The 26485-nt window shown below is 43.4% G+C and overlaps 1 protein-coding gene across 1 annotated transcript; it reads left to right on the plus strand.

Annotated features, from left to right (window-relative positions):
* The first annotated feature begins 1910 nt into the window (after positions 1-1910).
* LOC115130490 (F-box only protein 38) lies at positions 1911-18767 on the plus strand. The gene is given in 22 exon segments (XM_029661682.2): positions 1911-2336; positions 4564-4756; positions 5113-5246; positions 5509-5672; positions 5894-6059; positions 6232-6507; positions 8077-8170; positions 8259-8389; positions 9028-9198; positions 9403-9545; positions 11076-11283; positions 11461-11610; positions 11803-12003; positions 12635-12807; positions 12810-13266; positions 13393-13493; positions 13693-13795; positions 13951-14117; positions 14489-14634; positions 15136-15239; positions 16103-16216; positions 16622-18767. Coding segments are annotated over 21 exon segments (3513 nt in total). The 5' UTR covers positions 1911-2336; positions 4564-4625; the 3' UTR covers positions 16801-18767.
* The last annotated feature ends 7718 nt before the right edge of the window (positions 18768-26485 follow it).

Raw genomic sequence — 26485 nt, forward strand, 5'->3', positions numbered from 1 at the left:
GGCGAGATCATGGAACGGGCAGTCCTTCCCCGGGAGGAAGAGCAGCTCCGTCTTGCCGAGGTTCAGCTTGAGGTGGTGATCCGTCCTCCACACTGATATGTCTGCCAGACATGCAGAGATGCGATTCGCCACCTGGTCATCAGAAGGGGGAAAGGAGAAGATTAATTGTGTGTCGTCTGCATAGCAATGATAGGAGAGACCATGTGAGGTTATGACAGAGCCAAGTGACTTGGTGTATAGCGAGAATAGGAGAGGGCCTAGAACAGAGCCCTGGGGGACGCCAGTGGTGAGAGCGCGTGGTGAGGAGACAGATTCTCGCCACGCCACCTGGTAGGAGCGACCTGTCAGGTAGGACGCAATCCAAGCGTGGGCCGCGCCGGAGATGCCCAACACCCTTACCTTAACAGCACCCTCACCTGAGAAGTAGAAATCAAAGGGAGAGAAACTGGGAATTGAATAACTGCAGTTGACATGAAAGAATAGTAAATGGAAGAATATTCTTATTGCAATGTGAATGACTCTTAAAAGAGCCTTTGTGCATAGTGTAGTCTATGGTATTGCCAGGGAACAGCACCCTCTTCGAAGAAGTAGGAGGTGAAGATCTCCCGCACAAGGATTGCCTCTTGCTGCATTGTTGGACCCCATCCTTGAAACATCCTGCAGAGCAGCAGACTTCTCCTCTGGCAGACGGCAGCGAGCTGCAGATCCCCTCCTGGTCCTCGTGTCCATCCTCATGAAGTTATGCAGGATACAGGTAGCCTTCACACACCTGAATTCCTCCAGGAGGCAGTACCAGATGGCCCTCCTGGTCACCCAACCTTGCAGTGCCCTACACCTTAACTGTAGGCACTCATTTGTTACAAGGTATCTGTAGGAATATGGAAGACAATGTAATTATTAGACTTTTACATCACCAGGTCATTGTGGATTACAAAAGTATAATATCCCTAATAAATTATGATAAGATTGGATTGATAGATGCATGGGCACACATGTGCATGTGACAATAACAGGATCATATCAAGGATAGCATCACAAATGAATACAGAAATACCACTTGAAGCTTGATGATAAGTTGATCGTTTGAATCAGCTGGGCAGTGTTAAGTCAAAAACAACAATGTGCACCCCTTTGAGTCCTCAGGACCAGGACTGAGAACCACTCCACTTCATATGTAGACATGCTTTCATAGCCCTCTTTATCTGAGGACAGAAAACCTCACAAGAAACAGACTTCATTATAGTCCAATTACACCGCACTGAATATTATGTTACTATTATCTCCATCCTCACTTCTAGAGACAGGAACTACACAAAAGTACCTGCCCTAACCAGAATAGCCTACTCGCAGTTGGGGCTGCTATCCTATCACCCTCCTCCATGGCTATTAGCTAGCTAGCTACAAATTAATTTGAAGTTTTTTTTTTACAGTGATAAATGCATCAAGATAGCTAGCTAATATGAAGTTAGGTAGATGGTGATATTTCATTCACTTAGCTAGATATCTATACAGTATGTGAAGTTAGCTCATTTAGCAGCTCATTTGAGTTAGCCGGCACTGTAGTTAGTTAGCTAATAATATATAGTTGTTTTTTTACATTTTCGAAATGTATTTACTTACTTGAATAGGTTCTCCCAGCCATGTGGACAATTGGAAACAGGGCAGCAAAGTGTGTTTGTCATCAGAGCGTTTTCGAGGATATTACTATTGAACTATGTACGAATTAATAACTAGACCTTCATACAAACTTGCTATGCTGAATTCTTTACGCACAATCGAACATGCTGCCAGCACGCCCACAAGCGAGTCACAATGGGCGGCCTAAGCGGCACGCGGCAATTTACCGCTATCTAGTGTACATTCACAGTAGGGCGGAGCGTTTGTATGGCGGAAGCACGTCTCTGATCTGAGCGCAGAAATCGAGGTACGCGTGTATGGCGGAAGTACGTCTCTGATCTGAGCGCAGATATCGAGGTGCGAGTTCATCTTTCATATGCTGTGTTTATCGGACCTCCTGGAGACAGACAGAGAGGCCCGGTCCAAGTCCTCAGACAAGGATTAGTTCAGATAGAACCACCGGATAACTAAAACTGTTTTTCAGTGCTTGCCACTCCCGCAAAAGGCTTTAAGTTACTTCCACGGGTGTCGGGTGGGGATGTTGTTAGCCAGCCAGCTAGCTAGCCAGCCAGCTGTCTGAGTCAACCTGTATTGAGCGATTGAAAGCTTCGAAGAAGAGTCAACTTGCTTGCAAGCCAACTGACGAGAACCTGTATAGAACTTGGAAAGAATCAAATGTTCCTCAGCCCTCTCTTCGTGAATTCTCACTAGCCTGAAAGGTGAATGTTGCTTAGCAAAACATGCTACAAAGCTAGCTGGTAATAGCTAGTCATTGCTAACTGTTTGTGTTTTGGGGTGGCCCGTGCTTGTTAATTGTTACTTTGCGTTATTTATGTCCATTGTCTCACTTTTTAGTGGGTTTCGTTCGTTTGCTGGAGATGTATTTAGTCGTCTAAAATGCTGTCATGTAATAGGAAGCCTTGGTGGCTTTTTATGGCTTTCAGTTTATGCAGAAATACTGTAATGAACACAGTAGCTTGTTAGCTAGTTAAGTTAGCATTAGCTACCTGGCTATTGTGTTAATTGGTGTGTTAAGCAGCCTATAGAGCACCACAGTGGAGATGTCATAATACCCATAAAACCTAGTAGTCCAACAGGGAAATGGTTCCAACCGTTTTTCCATCATTCATTTTTCCCATAGTTTTTTTTAGAAACACTTCAAATAAGGGCTGTGTTTCGTGTAGGCTTACCCTGGCATGACTTTTTGATAACCATGTAAATCTCTCTAGGACAAGGTGACTTTTGTCAGTATATCCTGCTTTATTTACTGATTCTAAAATGCTAATAAGCATCAAAGTAGACAAATGCAAAACTACAAATCCCTGCAAGCTCCTGCATGTCATCTCTAGTGGACACCTTTGCTACCAGGTATTGTGTCAATTTTAAACTTACACATGACAGTTCACAGAATTGTCCATTTTAAATAAATGTATACCGCTTATTACATTTGGCTAACATTGGATAGTTAATCCAGAGATTCTTAACACCTTTGCCTCTACAGTCTCGCCCAGAGCCTGATATCATTTGTAGTTCATTGCGATAGCCACATTAGCAGCTCATTAATTTTGGGATAATTGTAGGCGAATATATTGATAAGTCACTTTGTCCTAGAGATATTTACAGGGTTATCAAAACGTCATGCGATGTACATGAGAAACAGCGCTTATTTTAAGGTTTTTCTAAAATCCCCTATGGGGGGAAGTGAATGGTGGAAAAAATGATTGAAGCTATCTCCCTGTTTGACCTCTAGCTTTTATGGGTATTGTGACTCATACTGTGGTACTCTGTTGAATGAACTCAATAGTTAAGCTACTGATTGTCTGAACCAGAACCTGGCTTTACATGATAAGTTGAATATGGTGACTCTCCTTTAAGCCCAGGAAGCAGCCATTCAACTAGCCAGATTAAATAACAACCTTCCTGCGCTTAATAAAGGAGAATCGCCATATGCAACATCTCCTGTAAGGCCAGATTCTGGTTCACTGATTGGCTAGTTGTATTGCTGTAGTGATGATCTCATTATGAAATTACAATAACTCTTCAATAGATGGCATGTGGCTAAGTGAAAAGCTTATTGTATGTGAGCTATATGTAGCTAGCATTTGACATGAAAAAATTAGTCTGAGCCAATTCCTGACAGATAGCTTGTCAGTCATGGGTCTCTATAGCTAACCTGGTCTCGGAGCATTTTGTATTATTCGGCACGTAAATCCAAGACACTCCATTTAGTATGATATGTTACGTTTCATATGGTGTGTATTCATTTTATGGATGTCCATCACCCATTTCGTTAGCTAGGCTAGGGTTTAGGGTTAAGTTTAGGAGTTAGGTAAAAGGGTTAGGGGAAGGGTTAACTAGCATGCAAAATAGCTAAAAAGTTTAAAGTAGTTGAAAATTTGCTAAAGTTGTCCGTGATGAGATTTAAACTCACAAGCTTTGGCTTGCTAGTCTTCACATTTTATATCAACCCCGACCAACCATACCAAATGTAACACATCATACTAATTTGAGTGTCTCAGATTTACTATGTTACGTCTAGTCTATGAAACCAGGCTGCTATAGCCACCTAAACTTAACTCCATGATTTAAGATGGCAGTGACTAGTGTGGGTGGACTGTAGTTCCGATGTCAAATATATTTTTTATCTTAAACTCCGTATTGCAGCATCCAAAGAATAGCCCGCCTTTATACAAACTTTTATGTGATGTCAGTGCTCCAGTCAGCCCACACTAGTCGCTGATCAACTCCATCGTAAATCGTTGAGTCTGCAAACGTTGTCATATTTACTTATTACTATCTTTTTGTTCAAGTAATGCTTGGTGACTTGAGTATCTTTCACTTTTGGTCCACAAAGTACGGCATCTTTATCCCAGACTGAGGGGAAAAAAATGTTCTCTTGCAGAAGTGTCATCAGTGCGTGTCCTTGTGTGCATGCCTGAATAACAGGGCCCGCGTGAGAGGGAGTGAGTTTGTTACCTTCTCTGGGTGAATATCTCACTGCCCTGGACATGATGGGCCCGAGGCGGAAGTCCACCAAGACACAGCTCGCCAGTGGGGGAGCTGCCAATCCTTACAGACTGGAGGAGCCCAAGGACTACATCAATGAACTCTCCCATGAGGTCCTCTGCCACATATTCCGGTCAGTGAGTGTCAAAGAACAGAATTCAATGGGGGTATCCCCCAAAAGGCACCCCATTCCCTATATAGTGCACTCACTTTGACCAGGACCCCTATGGTCAAAAGCAGAGCACTATATAGGGAATACGGTGCGATTTGGGACATAAGCGTTATTTGATACTGTTCACCCTCTGACATGACAATGTGATGTCATCATTGGTCCTTGCTTGGACTGAAAATCTTAATGTGCTTTTACAAAATCTGATAATTTTACCATTTAACTTTTTCTTTTTTTGACCCTCAAAGGTGATACTCTGCCACAATGACCAGGATAGGGTAGCTGTAAATATTTCCCTCCTTTATCCCCCCTCCATGCAGGTATCTGCCCATGCAGGACATCATGTGTATGGAGTGCCTTTCTCGGAAGCTTCGGGAAGCGGTGACACTGTACCTGCGGGTGGTGAAGGTGGTGGACCTGTGTGCTAGCCGTTGGTGGGAGTACATGCCCTCAGGTAGGCAGAGAGGTACATGGCATGTTTGGAAAGTAGCAGGAGGATATTGATGATGCATATCATCCTTTAGGGTACAGAATAGTTGATAATTGATTTTGAAGCACTGTCAAACATAAATGAACCTTAAAGTCTAAAGCAGCTAAGATTGTAGGTAATATATACATACTCTGTGATATTGAATGATTGTGGGCTTACAAAAAAAGTGTCAATGTACTCTTTAGTTAACCCTCTGAAACTGTTTTGGCCTGGTGCCATGGAGCAGGATTCACAGACTGCAGTTTCCTCATGCTGCTGAAGAAGATGCCAGACCTGGAGCAGCTGTATGGGCTTCATCCCCGCTACCTGGAGCGCCGCAGAGTCCGGGGATACGAGGCCTTCAGTATCCCAGGAGTACTGGAGGCACTTCAGGCCTGCCCCAACCTGCTGGTGAGTCTGGGTCTAACAGACCGGGCCAGGAACAATTGTGACTGTCATGTTTTTCAATTCAGAAAATAGGTGAGGTGATCTTGAAAGCCTTTTTAGGTTGACCTAAATATCTTTATATTGATGTGATCCATTTTGAGTTATACCATTGCTATGATACTGTATTACTCCTAAATATGTTTTGCTAGGTTTGTCTACACTAAGATGTCTTTGTCTATCTGCAGGGAGTGGAGACGTCTCATCTGGAGTTGGTGGAGGCAATCTGGAACTACATGCCTCAGGTCCACATCCTGGGGAAGTTCCGCAACCGCAACGGGGCGTTCCCCATTCCCCCTGAAAACAAGCTCACCATCCCAATCGCAGCCAAAATACAAACCCTGCATCTTGTCGGTGAGTGTATCAAGGACTAGGCATATATCTCCCAATCTGTTTAGGTCATGGCACCCTAGACTGGTAGCAGATCTGTGTGGGCTTTCGCCAACTCTGTTGTGCTCAATGGCATAATTAATAATTACCAGATTAATGACACTGACCACAGTGTACTAACTCTCTTACATCCCAGGGGTGAATGTGCCAGAGATCCCGTGCGTCTCCATGCTAAGACACCTGTACCTGAAGTGGGTTCGCCTCACCAAGCCCCAGCCCTTCAAAGACTTCCTATGTGTCAGCCTGCGGACCTTTGTGATGAGGAACTGCGCTGGCCCCACCAACTCTCTGAAGTACGTGCCCCTGGTGACGGGCCTTGCCTCGGCCCGCAACCTGGAGCAGCTGGAGTTGGTCAGAGTGCCCTTCCTTGGGGGGCTCATCCAGCATGTGGTGGAGGACAGCTGGAGGTCAGGTAAGGAAGGACCATCGTAATTATATTTAATTCAGTACATCTGGGGGTGTGTGTGTCATGCTCAATAATGGGCCAGTTTCCCTGACCCAGATTAAGACTAGGACTAAGGACTAAAAACATGGTCAATAGGGAACCTTAATAGCAGGTATTTTTAGTCCAGCACTAGGCTAAATCTGTGTCTGGGAAACCAGTCCAATAAGTATCAGGGTGTCCACGGTTCCTTAACGTCTTACATTAATGTATCTGATTTAAAGGGGCGGCAGGGTAGTCTAGTGGTTAGAGCATTGGCCAAGTAAGTTCAAATCCCTGAGCTGACAAGGTACAAATCTGTCTTTCTGCCCCTGAACAGGCAGTTAACCCACTGTTCCTAGGCCGTCATTGAAAATAAGAATTTGTTCTTAAAACTGATTTGCCTAGTTAAATCAAGTTTTTTTTTTTTTTAGGGTGAAAAGGGCCCTGAGTCTTAAAATGTCTTAAATTCAGTTCTCAAAGGTCTTAAAAAATGTGACCATGACTACAGTTTTTGCATTATATTGCGCCACTGCCTAATTGTTGTTGAAAATTAGACACCGACATTGCCCTCCTCTTACCGACGCAATTTTGCTTATGTCAGTGATTAGGCTATACAACGTCCCTGCAGATGTTTGTGTTCTAAAACCATTATTTCGTCAACAGTAATGTGTATTAACCTGCTTCCTGCAATGAAAGTATTTGCCCTGTTGCTGTTTCGCTGCTGGCTCGCACTCATGCGCCTCCCTTTTGCACACGGAGTGAAGGGAAAGATGCATTTTGATAAGCGCAAGCATACTGACAGTTGAGCAAAATTTCGAAAATGTAGGCTAATTGCAGTAAACAATTAAAACAACTACCGCTACTGTTGTTTAAAAAGGAGTCTCAGCTTTGCGAGCATAACAATTATTTCTCAACTGTCAATAGAGGAAATAACACCACTTTACAAACTATGTAATTGAGATGATGCGCCATTTGCGATGATTACATCAAGTAGCCTATGTAGGCCAACCAATGGAAAGTTTTTGTAGGACATTATACATTTACTGTTAGATCAATTCCATGGCTGTCTAGCAACAATCATATTTAGAGTTAGCAATCTAGCTAATGTGTTTTGAGTTCCCACTTTCTCGTGTGGTACATGAAAGTGGCGTTTTTCTGACAATTTTAAAGACTAAAATTTGAATGTAAAATGGGGCGACATCAGTTGGACGTTCCAAGGACCTATTAGACATGAGCAAGTAACGTTACTGTCAATAAAACAGCATTATTTAGCTAATCTGGTCATGATAGAATCATGCTTCAGGCAACCGCCATCATCGCTAACGTACAAACAGTAGCTAACTAGCTAGGTCACCCCTCAAAATAGGCACTAATGTGTTTTGATTTCCCAAGCATAGTTTAGGCCAATATGTAAAAATATAAATAAACATGCAGGCAAATGAATCTCTAGAGCCAAAAATATATTGGATTCTGGATCCTTTTTTGACATGTTGCACATCAAAATGCATTCCATGAACATGCTAGATGAAATGGCTATACCTACCCTTTGTGCCCCAGGTGGATTTCGCAATTTGCACACTATTGTATTTGGTGCCTGTAAGAATGCACTTGAAGTTGACCTGGGCTACCTCATCATCACTGCTGCACGCAGGTAAGCGAAGAACTCACTAATTGAGTAAAGCAAATGGATAAACGTGATGAATAGTGAGATTTAGCTAGTGTTTTATTTGTGTATCTAGATTACATGAAGTTCGAATCCAGCCTTCCCTAACCAAAGACGGGGTGTTCTCTGCACTGAAGATGGCTGAGCTGGAATTTCCCCAGTTTGAGACTTTGCACCTTGGATACGTCGATGAGTTCCTATTGCAGTGTGAGTCAGTTAAGGCCTAAGTTGTTATCTAAAACTTATAATATTTTATAGTTGTATACACTGGCCAGTGTATTAGGTACACCACCCCGTTCACGAAAATGGTTCACTCCTACAGACAGTGAGTCATGTGGCCATGGCTTGCTATATAAAGCAGGCATCGGTGTTCAGTTACTGTTCGATTAAACGTTAGGAAGTGCCAAACGCTCTGCGGAGTGGTCACTAGCTGGAATGGCAGCAAAGTCTTAAAATCAGATTTAAAAAAAAAAACCTAACCATAACCACATTGCTAACCCTAATGCCTAACCTTAAATTAAGACCAAAAAGCAACAACAAAAAAATCTCTTGAACTTTTCAGATATAGTCAATTTTGACTTTGAGATTGCCCATCTTGCGGAAACCTGCCTACAAAACACATTGTCTATGGGCAAAGGATATGAATACTACCACTCCTTACACTTTCCTACTTTCCTCCCCTTTACTACTGTACCCCATAATCTACTTTCTGAAACTATTTAAATAAAAAATATGTAGCTAAGTAGGACGATGCTCCATAAAATAAAAAGTCTAGCCTTTTAACTGTAGGTTATGGTTATGCTATTACATAAAATGTATTGATTGTAATGTATTTTCTTGGTTAGGTAAAATGAGTCACTCTGAGCTAGTGAAGTATGGCCTGGCTGACGTCATTGAAAACCCAGGTATCATCACGGACATCGGGATGAAGGCTGTCAACGAGGTGTTCTCCTCCATCAAGTATCTGGTCATATACAACTGCCCCCACCTCCACAACCCACACAAGTGGATTACAGGTAATGGACCAAATCATCTGTTTGTGTTTTTTTTTGTGGGTCTTTTTTTTATTTTTTTAAAACTTTTTTAATACCTTGCCTGAAGCAGTATGCATTCTTAGCTTTGATGAAACAGATCATTTTATGGGTTTTTACTTAAATGACTAGGGCAGGCTCATGAACATTGAAAGAGGACACTGAGAACTGTGTCTGTGTTGTCATCAGACCACTCGCGGTGGAGTCGCTTGGTGGACTTGACTCTGGTGCGTTGCCATGCCATCAAGCTGGAGTCGTTCAGCCAGTTTATTGAACTGCTTCCCAGCCTGGAGTTCATCTCCCTGGACCAGATGTTCAGAGAGCCACCCAAGGTAAGTCTACTGCACTGGGCCCCCCTCATGACAGCGGAGAGAAAATGTTGACATTTTTGAGTTTTGTGCAATTTTGCCATGGGTTGGAGAGGAAAATAAGCCGTTTTACAGCTAATTTACTGGAATTCTATACATTTTGCCATAGGGTGTAGATAAATGTTTGTAGTTTTTAATATATCGATGTGAGACTGACTAACAAAATCAATGGGGACCCCCGGCCAGTAATTCGACCATGATAACAAGTTTAGATAGCTGGCCGCTAAACTAATTTAATAATCTAAAAAATGTTAGCTGACATGGGCTAAGTGACTGACCTAACAAGATAACTGCTGATGCAAAACAACATTTCAAAATCTACTACACAGGGGTGTAACTTTTTTTTCATACGGGTGTTTGAAATCAAACCCCACTATCCTGGTTTTGCAAGCCATGCGCTACCAAAAGAGCTATAGACTAGAGGACCAGATATAGAATATTATAACCACCTTGGATGTGATCTAACAACACAGGGATTGTGACTGAATATGAAGTTCTATGCTTAGTCCAGACTGGACAAAAATGTTAACACCTCATCGGCCAGGGTTCCCATTATTTATTTTAATTGTATTGTTGGTCATAAAAGACATTAAGAACACCAGCAAATCAGCTCCATGTGAATTTAATTTCGGAAATCTGTTACAAAGTATTCCCATGCATAATAAAAGCGATATACGCAGTGTACTAAATATTAGGAACACTTGCTCTTTCCATGACTGACTATCCAAGTGAAAGCTATGATCTCTTATTAAAGTGACTTGTGAATCCGCTTCAATTGGTGTAGATGAAGGGGAGGTGACAGGTTAACGAGGCCTTTATACACAATCCATGTCTCAATTGTCTGTGTGCCATTCAGAGGGTGAATGGGCAAGACAAAAGATTTAAGTGCCTTTGAACGAGGTATGGTAGTAGGTGCCAGGCGCACCGGTTTGAGTGTGTCAAGAACTGCATCGCTGCTGGGTTTGTCATGCTCAACAGTTTCCCGTGTGTATCAAGAATGGTCCACCACCCAAAAAAAATCCAGCCAACTTGACACAACTGTGGGAAGCATCGGAGTCAACATGGGCCAGCATCCCTGTGAAACGCTTTTGACACCTTGTCGAATTTAGGCTTTTTTCAGGGCAAAAGGGGATGCAACTCAATATTAGGATGGTGTTCCTAATGTTTGGTATACTCAATGTATGTGATAGTTTATACAAATGTAAACAAGGTTTGAAATTCTTACGTTTTAGGAAATATCTGTTTGGGCTTCTTGTGGTCAATTTGCAGTCTACAAATGATTTGTAATTATGTTCTGGCCCCCTGACCATCTGCTCAATAAATAATCGGTCATGATGGTCTTTGATCTTTTTTTGTATTTATTAAGTATCCCCATTACTACACTTCCTGGGGTCCAGCAACATTAAGGCAGTTACATAAAATGCTAAATATTACATGACATTCCATAACACTTTCCCCAATACATTTAGTGTGTTCCCTCTGTTTCTCCCTCAGGGCTGTGCCCGTGTGGGTCTGAGTGCTGGCACTGGGATAGGGGTCTCCTCTGCCCTGGTCAGCAACCAGAACTCTAACAATGACAATGACAATAACAACAACAACAACCACCAGAACAACAACAACGATGCACCCAACATCCCACCGCACAACAATGACAACGAGGAGGGTGCAGCTGTCGTGCCTCAACCTCAACACAGGGCCGAGGGTACCCTGCTGCTCGCATTGTTACAACATTACTACTTGACAGTGTTATAACATTGCTACATTTTTGTTAAAGTTGTAATGACATTGTCAACATGGCTACTATTGCTGACATGGGGGATCTTAGCTGCGTAATGTACCGCTACAAACTCATGACCTTACTACTTTTCCTCTCCTCCAGAGCTTCCTGAGGTGAACGGGATGTTGCAGGATGAGAACATCGAGGCTGAGGCCATGGTCCAGGCCTGGCCTGCAGATGAGATGGAACCCCCTGGTCCCAGTCAGCCTGCTGCCAACCCTCGGCCAGACAACGCAGACGAGGAGCAAGCAGGTCTGGACAGAACTAACTCCACTACAGTGGCACATAATTTCAGCGAGTTTACATGAGAACGGACTTTTCTCATTTTATTTGTTTTTCTCTCCACTATTTTCTCTATTTCTCATCTCCTCAGTCAGAGATAAACAGACCATCTTGCTCCCCGCTCTTTTTTTTTCTTCTGTGTTTCTCCACCGCACCCTATAGGGCCCAGTGGTGTTCAGTGTGTGGTGAAGAAACCTCCAGTGGTGATTTTCGACTCGGACAGTGAGGATGAGGAGGGCCCTGCCAGAACCCAGGCTCCAGGGCAGCCCCAGCAGCAGCAGCAACAACTGACCACTTATCCTCCTGAACCACCGCAGCCCACTGGCAAGACTGCCACTGCTGAGGAGGCAGCCACACACATTAGTGAGTCTCTAAAATGTAGAGATGGGCACGGTTATTCAAAATATCTGAACTGTTTTAACTTGTGAGTTTTAGGTTTGTTAATATAGGCCTAAAAAATACTAATGTAAAAGTTGTCTCAGTTAAATATGATATTTTCCCCTCTTCAATTAGCGATGACAAGCGCACCTAAGGGAGGTTTCACGAGACCTGGCACATATCAATGCAAAACACTTACCAGAAAACTGTCTTGAAACAGAATCTGTTCTATCATGGCGAGCATCGGACTTCTCTTTCACTGTTGTTGTTAGCTAAAAATACCACAACAGCGGGCGGGCTGCTATTTTCCTGTATCTCTTTCCTCTGCAATTGCGCCAATCTGATTCATCAAGCAATTGTTTTATTTGGATTATCTGGATATTCGAAAGAATTTCAGGTTATTATTTGAATGGTGAAATCATTTCAAATGCTCATCCCTAATCCTCACATCAAAAATCAGCTCTTTCAATTATGATAGATTGTAAGAGATCATAAGAACCTGGTTGCTGACAATGAAAATTACATTTCTATCCTTGCCATAAAACTCAAAATGGCTTCTAAGGCTTATATTTACATTTTATTATTGTGAGTTCTGTGCTGTGTTTGTGTGTTGCAGATAAAGGGAAGACGCCCCTGCGTCGACGAGGGCCACCCCTGCAGGAGCCCAGCTGTGAGAAGGGTTGCCAGGTCACCAGTGAGCAGATCAAAGCTGACATGAAGGCTGCAACTGAGGTCCCTGACAATAAAGACAAGAACTCCAAGGAGCCTGCTGCAGGGACCGGGGCTGCTGGGGGGCAGGCTGTACCACAGGGGGCTGTGTCTGCTCTGTCCACTGGAGAGAAGACTCTGCTAACCAGGAGGAACAGTCCAGAGCCCGGGCAGGGGACGAGGGTACAGTCAGGACTCGCTGCACCTGCAGTAGGGCTCGCCCCATCCCAGAGGGAAGGACTCGAAGTGGGCCCAACCACCCAGCCTCTGGAGGGGCAGGAGGAGGGGACAGGACCCCAGAGAGGAGGCAGGATCTGGGGGAGGGAGCAGGCGCAGAGGGGCCGGAGGCCAGGGACCCTGCTGAAGAGAGCCTGGCGAGGGGCGTGCCTGAGGGGCACCGTGGTGAGAGGATGTTGGGTCAGAGCTCCAGGGAGGCCAGCGTAGAGCCCCAGCCCAGAGGGTTAAGAGATGGCTTCCCCAGGCGACCAGTCACCCGCGCCCGCAGCAGACTGTCATCTGTACCTCTGGTGTCTGAGTCAGGTTAGACAGGGGATAAGCAGTCCCTCTGTAATAGCATGAAACGTATTGTGAGGCTGATCATTTGAAATGTAGGCCATATTGTCAAGGCTTTGAGTTTCTCATAGTTCCTATTGTTTTGTCATGCAGAGTTGTCCAATTCCAAGCCTCGGGTCACTGTAAAGAGGAAACGCACAGCAGACAAGTCCACCAGCACCAGCGACCCGGTCACTGAGGACGACCATGTACAGGTAGGACCACTACACATACTAGGAAGAGACTCACTGTTCCTGAGCAAAGCGGCACAGAAATAGATTGGACACCTTATTACCAGTACATAGGAAATAGGCCAGGTTGCCATTTTGGAACGAAGCCATACATGGTAAAATTAAGGAATCTATATTAAATGCAGCATCCTTCCTTTGCTTATCCCTCCCTATTGCCGTTCAGGTGCTGACGCTGAAGTCCAAAAACCTAGTGGGAATCACCCTTACAAACTGTGGCATCACTGACCTGGTGCTGAAGGACTGCCCTAAGATGATGTTTGTTCATGGTAGGTTTCCCTTCTATATTCTCCTCGATATATGATCAAGGCTTGATAATGAACATAATTAGTGGGACGTTCTGTCATACGAAGGCTAAATCCCAAATCGCCCCATTTGGCCATTTTAAATGGCCCTCTGCCGTCCCCTCTCTGTGTCCCTCCAGCCACGCGCTGCAGAGTGCTGAAGCACCTGAAGGTGGAGAGTGCCCCCATAGTGAACCGCTTTGACTACGCCCAGTGTAAGAAGCTGGACATGGAGCAGGTCCTGGATCAGATCCTCCGCATGCCCCCGGAGAGAAACCGCATCATCTACATGCGCCCCATGCAGCAGGTCAGTCAGAACCACAGACTTCCTCTCTGGAACCTGTTCATTTCCAAATGAAATTTACACTGAATTAAAAACATATGGCTTCCATGGGAAATGTGAGCATGATTTCTGACTAAATCCTAGCAGAAGTATCCCCAGTTTAATTTGTAAAACATTACCTTTATTTAACTAGGCAAGTCAGTTAAGAAAAAAATCTTATTTTCAATGACTGCCGAGGGTTAACTGCCTTGTTCAGGGGCAGAACAACAGATTTTTTAGCTTGTCAGCTCGGGGATTCGATCTTGCAACCTTTCGGTTACTAGTTCAACGCTCTAACCACTAGGCTACATGCCGATATGGTTTGTAAACCTTGTCCTACTCTGACCTTGTCCTAGATTGACTCTCTGGCCCTGGAGAGGAAGCTGTTCCGTGGGCCGTACCCCTACCACATCGCCATCATCCACGAGTTCAGCAACCCTCCTAATGTCAGGAACAAGGTCAGAGTACGCAGCTGGATGGACACCATCGCCAACATCAGCCAGTGAGTCATAGATATTGCTTGATAATACCTTTTTTAATATACCTCTTTTCTGTTTATGGATTTGGTTAGATGTTTCAATTTCCAATAGTTTTTCTTACCTTTTATTTAACTAGGCAAGTCAGTTAAGAACAAATTCTTATTTTCAATGACCGCCTAGGAACAGTGGGTTAACTGCCTGTTCAGGGTCAGAACGACAGATTTGTACCTTGTTTGAACTTGCAACCTTCTGGTTACTAGTCCAATTCTCTAATCACTAGGCTACCCTGCTGCCCCAATAATATTATAGTATAATATTTAGTGGGTTACTGCCAGTCTGTTTCCTCCAATAAGATGGCCCGGGGTCATTCTCACTACGGCCAGCAGGTGGCGCTGTTGATTCTCTCCTGACCATAATTCAGCCATCCTGTACTAGACTGTTGGGTTGGTGATCAAGGACTAATGCCCATTTCCTTCCTTCATCTAAAAACCCAACATGAATAACCACTTTAATTTAATCAACAGGGAACTCATCAAGTACGAGTTCTTCCCCGAAGCTACGCGGACGGAAGAGGATATCAAGAAGTATCCCAGCTACCCCTGGGGCCGAGACATTTACACCTTGGAGGGTAAGATGAAGTGCTGTCTAAAACCCTTTGAGACTGGGTCTCGGTCTCTTCACAGCAAAGCTACATCCTTCTCTAGTCACTCTATTCTACATTATTTCTATTAATAAACCATGTGAATAGTGCTGGTCTACTGGGATCTCTACAGTCCAATTAAGGCCAGCTGTGGAGTCACACACTAAATTATTCTTCACTTGGTCGTGAGGATTCTCGATACCACCCTGTCTCGCTAAAACAAGGATGTGATAAGATAGCTAGAACGAGCTGATGGCTCAAAGCAGCCTCATAAAAGTTTTCAGTCTGACGTTCACGCTTGCAAGTAAACGCATGCTAGTAGTAGTCATCGCTCCTGCTCGAGAGTACACATTCTGGGTGATGTGATATGTCATCTCACTGGCTGCTCCTCTGGAGAGCTTTTATTGGCTATTGCTGATCGCCGTTTTAAAATCTTGTCATTGCATATCTACCACTACCAGAGCGTTGCAGATTTTGTGCCGATAAAATCAAACATGTTTGAAAATACCGGGACGTCTGGGACTGCTCGAAGACTGGATCGGTAGCCCTCAAATTGCGTCTCTGGCCCACTCGCATTAAACGTGCGTCGGCCCCGAGTAGACAACAACATGGGGATTTTTGTCTCCGATGTCAAACTTGTCTGGGACCGCTAAATCGGGGCCAAAATCGCGTAGTGTACACCCGGCTCTAGTGTTTTTCCATGCTTCATTCATTGGTCCCCTCTGGCTTTCATGATTCAAGACCTACATTGTGTTTCTTCACTTTACCCTTGCAATTTTGGGGTGGTAGCTACTCTGCCCTGCCTGATGTAGCTTGTCTCTCGTGTGTGTGTGTGTGTTTACTGTCTGTAGGACTGGTAGATGAAGCGCCCTACTCCATGATCACAGACTTCCCCTGGCTCCGTACCCTACGGACAGCTGATCCCAACAGCTACGCACGCTATGACTTTGAGGATGATGAGAGCAGTGAGTTGACCGTCTCCCCTGTCCAGTTGTCACCATCTTTACCTACCTGCTATATACATGTGCTCAACCTGTCGACAGTGACTAGCAAACCTGCTCTCTTATTTCTAGGATCATTGTCAGTTGTGTTATATGAGAACTGTGATCTATCTCTTGAGGCATTCAAATGAATAGAATGGAATGCACCTTTTAGGGCCTACTTCCCTGATAGGTACCTTCTCGGTAGCACTCTTGAGTCTGCTTGTCTATCATAAGGTGCTAGCCACATTCAATGATGCCATAATGGGTGGACTGGCAGCTATTTTGAGTGTACCCATGAGTTTACCAAATTACCATGGTGAAAGGTTTCTAGCCCGTTCTACTCATTTGCTATGGTACCAACCATCCTCTCCCGTGTCTCTCCTGCAGCCACCATCTACGCCCCGCGGAGGAAGGGCCAGCTCTCGGCAGACATCTGCATGGAGACCATCGGTGAGGAGATCTCGGAGCGGCGCCAGACGCGGCATGGGGTCTTCCAGCGTGTGGTGGTGGTCTTCATCCACTACTGTGACGTACGGGGCGAACCTGTGGACGATGACTACATCTAGTGCCTCCTGTTTTGTCCTGGACTGGGGGAGAGACCTGAGAGGGAGGGGAGGAGGTCTTGAGTGGAGACCCAGCACCCCTGGTGTCTACCTGCCAGGCTCCTACTGTGACCATTGCACCCACCCACCCAATGTTGAGAACCAGTGCTTGACAGAGTTTTCAATGGAGCTCCAGGGAGGGGGCACTGGAGTGTCTGTCTCGAGTTGCCTTGTTTTGTATTTTCTGACCTTACATGAAGGGAGAGCGAGAGGCTGCTCAGTGGGTTGGTTGTCTTCTCACAGCCATTGTTTAGGGTTTTTCTCAGTGGGGGAATGACAGCTCCTTGACCTTAGAGGAGTTAAAGCTCTGCTCTTGCCTGCCATTCGTACTCATAGATACGCTATGTTGATCTTTCCATGCACTACCTCGCCGTATAGGTGATGTTGAAACTATGTGTGGGGACCTGCGTATATGTTAAAGCACCCAGGGAAGTGTGTATGCCTATGTTATTGTATAAATCTGAGATCTGCACCGAGAGAGAACCACGTACCTGAGCTTGGAGAATTGAAAGGGCAGTGCTTAGTATTCTGTTTTCACCAAGATGTTATTTTTCTTGAGGGTTTGAATTCCCTTTTTGTGTTTTGGCAAGATTTCCACTGGAATGGCGGAATATCAGTTTTCGAGAGTTTGGTGTTTTCACCTACCTCTGGTGCTGACAAAGACACAAGCTTTAGAGAAGCACCCTCAAGCTAGATGCTAGAAGTGCCCTTAGATTTGTTTGTAAAAAAAAAAAGAAAAAAAAGAACTTGTTTTCCCAATAATTTTTTGGCTAATTTATTTATGCTTTGTTTTAATTTGTATTTTCTATGTTTTAGTCCTTCACCTCTGTTCCTGAGGTCTGTTGTTGTTGTTGGGGGAGGGGGAGGGGGGTGGGGGTTAGGTTCATTAGGTGTGCATTATGACTGGTCTGTCTTGCGGAGTTCTGTTTACCTCACGACTTGGTAAAACAAGAGCGAGAGAGAACTGCGGCGGTATCAAAAGAAATTTGTTACCAATTAATTCCCCCGCCAATTCTCCTGTAAGCTGTTCCTAAAGAAAAGGGGGAAAAAAGAAATGGCATTCATTGTTAAGCATCTTTCATGCATACAAATAATTTAAGAATTCTCCCCGCCTCTAATTGAACCCACATTTCTAGAGACTTCAAGAATGGCACTGGCTGGTTGTTTTTGAACAAGGGTCATGGCTAGTGAGGATCGTAAAAGCATGTCTCATTCATCTCTAGATGACTGCAAGCATGCAGACCGTATCCAAGCAAGATGACCTTCAACACATGAGCACCACAGTGTGTCTTATGTGGTATAATAATACTTCTCTTTAGGAAGCACAACCAAGTTTTGTTCATGTATGTGCATGGCACTGGAACACAGAAGGAAGTAGGAGAAAGAACAGTACAGGAATGTACCATATGTTCTGAAGCTTCTTTTCTAGGTCTCTGAATTAGTGAAAAAGACACTTCGATGTTCCCTAGTCTCTCCTACCCTTTGGATGTTTGAGTTTCACACAGGCTCTTCGGCAGGAAGTCAGATGGTGTATGCAAACAAACACGCATTTTGTCTTAACTACGCACGCAATGCTGAATCTGTTAACTGTGAAAGAACCCAGTGTTCCTGTTAGTCGAGGAAATACATTTTTGAAGGGCACTTTAAGAGTCGGATAAAAAAAAAGCCTTTTAAAGTGTGATAACCCCCTTCTTGCTGCTCTACTTTTTTCTCTTGTCTGGGTGACTCCCTCCACCCTCTTCCAAAGCCAGGCTACTAATGCTTGTGAAGTTAATCTAGAAACACGCTAAGCTCTGCAGAAAACCTGTGTACAAAAACCCATGTACAGATGTGCTGTATTTAATGGATCTTCCAAGATTTGTTTTATATGTTTATATAAAAAAAACTATTTCACATAATAAAAAGGGAGAACTGAATCAAGTGGAGCACCACTGTCAGTGTGTGTGTCATGCTTTGTCTGGCAGTGATGTCATATGCAGGTGTGAACATATATTTTTTTAGTGTGTGGGGTGCACAGAGAATGGACTGAAGCCTCTTTATTTTATTTCGACTGACCAGTTGTGAGATCTAAAAAGAGACTATATATTCTGAGTGTGCCTCCCAAATGGCACCCTGATCCCTATATAGTGCCCTGTTCAAAAGTAGTGCACTAAATAGGGGTTACGGTGTTTTTCATTAAGAGGCCTAAAACACCTGGTTTTGCAGAGATGAGCAGGTGTCATCCAAGTGGAGTTAGATTGCCAGCTTTTCAATTAGAAAGTGTAAATGCTGCCCTACATCTGGATAATCCATTTCCTTGCTGCAGTAAAAAGACATCTAGTTTTTAAGTGGACTCCAAGGCAAGTACTGTAAGAAAGGTTGTGTGGCTGGTCTGGAGTAAGTCTTTGTCACACTATTTATATGTTCTGACACAGAATAGGTGTGTAATGTTCTAGGCCAGTTGTCCCCTTTTCCCTTGTCTAAGCAGGAAGCGGAGAAGATTTGTGGAGATCGTGTAATAATCTGCTCTGGTTCCTGTGGAGGTGATGTTGGACCTGCAGTATGTCTGTGTGACAGAGCTTTGGCCAAATCACCTCCATATACCATTCCCAAAAAGAGCTAGGATTTGTTAATCATCTTTCAATTTAGCAAAAGGTTTAAGAATGTTGTACACTGAAATAGTAACAAAAAAAGTACTGATGTGTAATTGAAGCTGTATTAAGTCAGGTACAGCAACATGTTCAACAGAACACCTCACACACACTACTTTAATTGTGCCCAGATGGCATATTAAATACTTTAGGGGGGTAGGCCTGGCATACAGAAAACAAGGTGAAGTATGTCCCTGAGCAGGATCTGGTGCCCACACCCACCTTCCTAATTACCAAGCCTCACATCCTGACTCTTTCCTGTTGATGTGTCCAAAGCTGCCTGTGTCTGTGGAAAACGACGATCCACACACATGCATACCATGTATGCATCCCAAATGGCACCCGATTCCCTGTAAGTACTCCACTATGAAGGGAATAGGGCACCGTTTTGGACACGTACATCTTGCAAGACCCTTTCTGAATCTGCCTCCTCAACCCTAGGCTCCATTATTCATATCTTAATTTCCACCCGAACAAATTATTGTTTTATAATTGACCCCTGTTGTGAAATGTCTCCTCACTTTGTTCATGATGTATAAACATAATTTCCTATTGTTGATACTTTTCAGACGTAGACACAGCAGAGTGTAGACGCTAGATATTTTCGGGCTTTTCAAAGAAATATGACCAAAACAGGCAAGCTATGTCGGAGGCAAGGCTATATTTAATTTGAATGGCTAACAGGCTCACTATCTGTGTGATGTGTAGATAGTTGGAAGAGGGGTGACTCAAACCAGTAGTGATGAAGGTGCCCTGGCCATTCCAGGGTCCATGACTGTCGTTTCCTGGCTGAGACCCTGTTGTCTTTCTGCTGAATCCCAGTCCTGTTCATTATTATTGCTCCCTGTTTGTGTTTTTACTCCCTTTTTCTCTCCCTACATTCTTCAGTTGTAATTGGTCTGACTGGTTGAAGGAAATTATGCAACTCTCCTTTCTCCATTTCTTTTATCTTTGGAACACACTGGTAGTTGTGCAAGACAGCTGAAGCGCTAGGCTGGTAAGAGAGCTAATTCAGAGAAAGGCAAATGAACAAGGGCAGTCAGTGTTGATTTTGAAAACCACTTCCTTATATAGTCCTGCCATCTCTTTGTTCCAGCAGCAGTGAAGCCTCAAGACTCCCAAATTGAAGGACCCGTTTGGTTCCATAAATGCAATGGGTAAGGAATAGTTACTAAGTTCACAACCACCCATACCCCCACCCACCTTCCCACTACTTGTCTCACTCATACATCCAGAGTTCAGACTGTCAGCCAAACAGGATCTGTGCCTTTCTCCTCTCCATCTTCTGTTGCTGCTATATCCTGCTGCCTGGGCTGTATGGTTTCTGTCATCCCTCCCCCAGGCAGGCAGACGGTGCGCGGAGTGGATCCTGTTGTGGTAGAAACCTATTCTGGCATGACAGGCCAAAGTTATACCTTTAGCACATTGGCTCACCTCCCTGCTCAGGACATAAAGGTAGAGGATTAGGATATATAGCTATATTTCTTTGAATGTAGAGACACAAATCTGCCTCTTGTCAAGCCATACTATAGTAACCAAGGTCATTCAAGTGTATTTCTCCCATTACCCAAACCCTTTGTGTTTTTAAGATCACTTCTCTGTTGAAATGACTCAATCCTTCCAATAACAGCATACTGTTATTGCGTCTAGAGAGGGTTGATTGGTGACATACATTGATAGAGTGAATGACAGACTTGGTGGGAATTCCCATTGGTTTGTGTGTTTTATGTATTTGTGTTGCATGTGGAAAAGAAATCTTTAAGCCCAAGGGTATTACCACTGCCGTAGCACACACCCCCACAGGGTTGGGGTCCCCCCGGAGGTCGGCCCCCCCAGAAAGCATATGAACACGTCATAATTTATTTTTTTACTAATTACAGGAAATTACCTTTGAAACTGCTACATTTTCTTTCAGCGTCATGGCAAAATCTGAAGAATAGCTGAAATTAGCTCAGGGATTCATGAACATCGGGACAATCCTTGTCCGGCAGGGAAACCTTATTTTTATACTTGACATTTTGCTTAAATGTACTTTAGGGTAATTTTTATAAAGAAAATATATATTTTGGGGGGGAATTTTCAAAATACTTTCAATATTATTTCCATGTCAGCTCTGTGCCTGGATATGTCCTCGTCCGGAGCAAAGGTTTGCAATTTCAAACTCTCCCAAAAAGTGTTTACATTTTTTTTTTTTAAATGGCAATAATGGATATTAACTGAAATATTATCTTATGTCATTTCTTGCAATAGCCCCCTGTGACTTTAAAGAATATTTATCTCGAAGCTGTGATTCCTAAAATATGTCTGGAGATTTGGTTAATTCTGTCAGATTTGTCTAAAATACTAAATTAATCAGGAATGAGGAGGGTCAGCTATACCATAATGACCCCTTATTCATGTCCTCATTACATGTAGTGTAACAAGACCACTCATGGTCTGTAAAGTTATATACTTTTGATAGATTTAAACAAACAATGTTGGAATCACCATCACAACCATAAACTGTAAACTCCATCTGCCTGATAGAATATGAATTTTGGTTCAAATACAATATGTTACATTTAATTACATTTTAGACTCATAAAGCAATTGAGAAGAAAAAATAATTGCTACTGTGTATTGCACTTGAATGAAGAAGAAAATTAGATTTTTGTCAACTCCATAAAACAAAAACTATTACTTTTATACAACGTCAACTCCGTCAGAGGGCTGAAAGATCTGATAGAATGGATATGTTTTTATTGGGGATTTTCAAATAAATCATTTGACATATTTTACAAATGTTTGTACTGAACTTAGATTTTTAGAGTCAAAAATATGTCTGTTTTCAGTATCTGTTGTCAACTCTGTCAGTGGCTGGTCAACTCCTTCGCTGATGGCTAACCCCCTTAAGACCAATTTATTTTTACAATGTTCTGTAAAAATATTTATGTTCAGCAACATATGCTTAAACAATTGAAGTATTTGCTGTGCTATTTGCTATTTGCTGACCTAAGGAATAATGTTTGCTTTATAAATGTTTTTTTATGTTCTAAATCTAGAAAAACACTACAAAATGCTAAAGCAATTAATAGTGCTATAAAACAAAACAAAACGTTTGGAGATTTGTATTACATATTTAAATCATCTCAAATCAAAATGTATTTGTTATATGCACCGAATACAACCGGTGTAGACTTTACAGTGAAAAGCTGATTATGCAGAGTTAAAAAATCTTATTACAAATCAAATAGGAATCAAATAAAATACACAAGAAAGGAGCTACTGTATATACAGGGAGTATCAGTACCACATTGATCTTATGTCAGAGTTAAACAATCAAAACACTACTTCTTTTGAGGGGTTGCTCTACCTTGTGGGGGGCCCTGCAAAACAGTGCTACACCACTGTCATTAACAACACAAGCACCCTCCTAGCAGTGGGGGGGGGCAGTGCCCCTGTGACAACAACTTTGGACCCCCTTGTGGCCCCCCTAGATGTGGAGTATAAAATCATTTTTACAAAACACATTTTTGCTGTCGTTCATTTTTTTTACATCCGTTATTAGACAGGGGCAACGATGATGATTATGAGCATGGTGTTTTGCCTGCTAATGCCTGCAATGCAGTGAAGAAAACGATGACAACAATAACGTCTGTAGCTGGCCCCTCTAACAGTACAACTGGCCCCCGCTTGCCCCCAGTTGAAATGGTCTAGAACCGCCACTGCCTCCTAGACTTACACAAAATGCCCTATTAATGACCCAGCATCTCACTGCTACTAAATATCCCTTCAAGGTCAAATGTTTTGATTCAAATAAAATACAGAAAACTGAGAAACATTGTATTTCTTGTGTTTCATCCTGTGCTTCTGCTCCCTATTCCATTAAGATGGATTCAGGATGCCAATTGTCAGACTCCAATTCACACAAATACCTGAATGGTGTGAAATAACAGTTTGAGAGAGATAGAAAGGTAAAATACCACAAACCTGAGTTTTAGAGGTACTGAATGGACAATGGGATCAAAAGTCAGAGATTTTCTACGTTTCTTGACACAGGTTCCCACTGGGCACACACTGGTTGAATAAACATTGAAAATACGTTGAACCAACATGGAATTTACGTTGAATTGACGTCTGTGCCCAGTGGGTTATTTGAACAAAGGTGAATGTTTGTCTACAGTGCTACTCACATACACTTAGTGGCCAGTTTATTAGGTACACCACCCCATTCACGAAAATGGTTCGCTCCTACAGACAGTGAGTCACGTGGCCTCGGCTTGCTATATAAAGCAGGCAGACAGGCATTGAGGCATTTAGTTACTGTTCAATTTGCTAGTATGGGCAAAACGAGTGACCTAAGCGACTTTTAGCATGGTCTGATTGTCGGTGCCAACAGTCTCAGTCCTGTGGCCGAAAGCAGCTAGTTGATGAGAGGTCGAAAGAGAATGGCAATAATCGTGCAAGCTAACAAGCGGGCCACAAACAGGCAAATAACGGTGGAGTACAACAGTGGTGTGCAGAATGGCATCTCAGAATGCGAAACTCGTCAATCTTTGTTACGGATGGGCTATAGCATCAGAGGTCCACACCGGGTTCCACTCCTATCAGCTAAAAACAAGAAGAAGAGGCTTCATTGGGTTCTCAATCACCAACACTGGACAATTGAGGAGTGGAAAAACATTGTCCGGTCCTATGTATCTCTGTACCTGTTGTGTCATGAGTCAGTCCATCGTCCCATCCTGCCTGGTGTCAATGGTACCTGCTGGTCACGGTGGTGTAATGGTGTGGGGAATGTTTTCCTGGCACACGTTAGGTCCCTTGATACCAGTTGAGCAAAGTGTAATTTCCCCAAATAATTCAGGCTGTTCTGGAGGCAAAGTGGGGTCAGACCCGGTACTAGATAGGTGTACCTAATAAACTGTAAAAGTGTACATCTCTGTATATGTATGCTGCAAATCTTAACAAGCTGTAGAATGTGTCAAGGTCTGAGTAAAGCAGCTAGTGTATCACCCCTTTTGCTGTTTATCACAATTCATTTGGGTCTCTATTTCCTCAAAGTTCTCTTAATCATATACATCAATTCTTTGAACTTAGCTCAGTTAAAAATAAATAAATTAAAAGGACATAAAAAAAAAACACATTTGGGCCTCTGGAGAAAGATGGATGTGTATAAGAAAAATATAATATTTTAGCATAAAAGTAATGTCTATTGTCTATTCTTGGGGTAAAATCACTACGCTATATGGCCAGACACCGTATATACAATTCTTTAGGGGGAAGCCCATAAGTCATTGGTCCTCTCCATATGAGGGAAAAAGTGCACACACATGAAGCATGCGATTTACAAGAAGAAATAAAGGGCCATATCGGCCCGGGCTATTAGGGTTTGGAGCTGCCAAGCCTTGAGGCACTGGTTGGCTGCCGTCTTTAATGGCCCCCGTTTCTCCAGATGTAAACAGAGGATCTTCTCCAAACATTGCCTTTTTAAGGCCTCTCTGGAAGGGAGCAGGCACGGGGGTGACCCTAGCTCTCTGCACTTCACTACCCTAATGAAGGGTCTGCCCCCGCCCAGCCAGGGTGCCAACCAACATTCCCTCATTTGTTTTACTGTTTTCCGTTTGTTCCCCTCCAGGGCAGTCCCCCCTCTGTCTAAATGTAGTCTTTTCCAGCCAGGCAGTACCTCAGGAGGCGACAGCAGCACCCAGGTTCTGGAGGGCCTGGAGAATGGGGATGCGAGTCGAGGGGTGGGTGCGTAGTGGTTTACCCAGAATGAGTGACATTTCACAGACATGGCGGGGCACTCCCCCCACCTCCCACGAGACCGCTGTCTATTCTGTTAATTTGACCCCCACAAGCTGTAGGCACCCAGGAGGAACATTTATCTGGCAGGGTGTGAGCAACAAGATCATGGCTTTGTGCCCCAGTTCTTCTATACACTGATCAGTCTACTTAGATGTCGGCTGACTCGGCTTGTTGAGCAGAATGTCCGGTCACCACAATATATGATAGTGTTGAAGGTATAGCTAAATGTTCCTGAAAGTAGGATTTAGTGTACATTTACTGTATTGATGCAATTTTGTATTACACATCAGTTGAAGAAGTTGTCATGAAGTGCTGCTAAGGGAGTGGCTTTGAACACAGCGACCAGCTGGTCCATAGAGACTAAAGGCAGTGGTGTAAAGTACTTACAGTTGAAGTCAGAAGTTTACATACACTTAGGTTGGAGTCATTAAAACTCATTTTTCAACCATTCCACAAATGTCTTGTTAACAAACTAGAGTTTTGGCAAGTCGGTTAGGACATCTACTTTGTGCATGACACAATAAATTTTTTCCAACAATTGTTTACAGACAGATTATTTCACTGTATCACAATTCCAGTGGGTCAGAAGTTTACATACACTAAGTTGACTGTGCCTTTAAACAGCTTGGAAAATTCCATTAAATTATGTCATGGCTTTAGAAGCTTTTGTTAGGCTAATTGACATCATTTGAGTCAATTGGAGGTGTACCTGTGGATGTATTTCAAGGCCTACCTTCAAACTCAGTGCCTCTTTGTTTGACATCATGGGAAAATCAAAATAAATCAGCCAAGACCTCCACAAGTCTGGTTCATCCTATTGGAGCAATTTCCAAACGCCTGATGCTACCACGTTCATCTGTACAAACAATAGTACGCAAGTATAAACACCATGGAACCATGCAGCCGTCATACCACTCAGGAAGGAGACGTGTTCTGTCTCCTAGAGATGAACGTACTTTGGTGCGAAAAGTGCAAATCAATCCCAGAACAACAGCAAAGGACCTTGTGAAGATGCTGGAGGAAACAGGCACAAAAGTATCTATATCCACAGTAAAACGAGTCCTATATCGATATAACCTGAAAGGCCGCTCAACAAGGAAGAAGCCACTGCTCCAAAACCGGCATAAAAAAGCCAGACAACGGTTTGCAACTGGAGGAAAAATGGGAAGGCTTGCAAGCCGAAGAACACCATCCCAACCGTGAAGCACAGGGGTGGCAGCATCATGTTGTGGGGG

This window comes from Oncorhynchus nerka, linkage group LG6 (assembly GCF_034236695.1).
Source record: "Oncorhynchus nerka isolate Pitt River linkage group LG6, Oner_Uvic_2.0, whole genome shotgun sequence".
NCBI lineage: Eukaryota > Metazoa > Chordata > Actinopteri > Salmoniformes > Salmonidae > Oncorhynchus > Oncorhynchus nerka.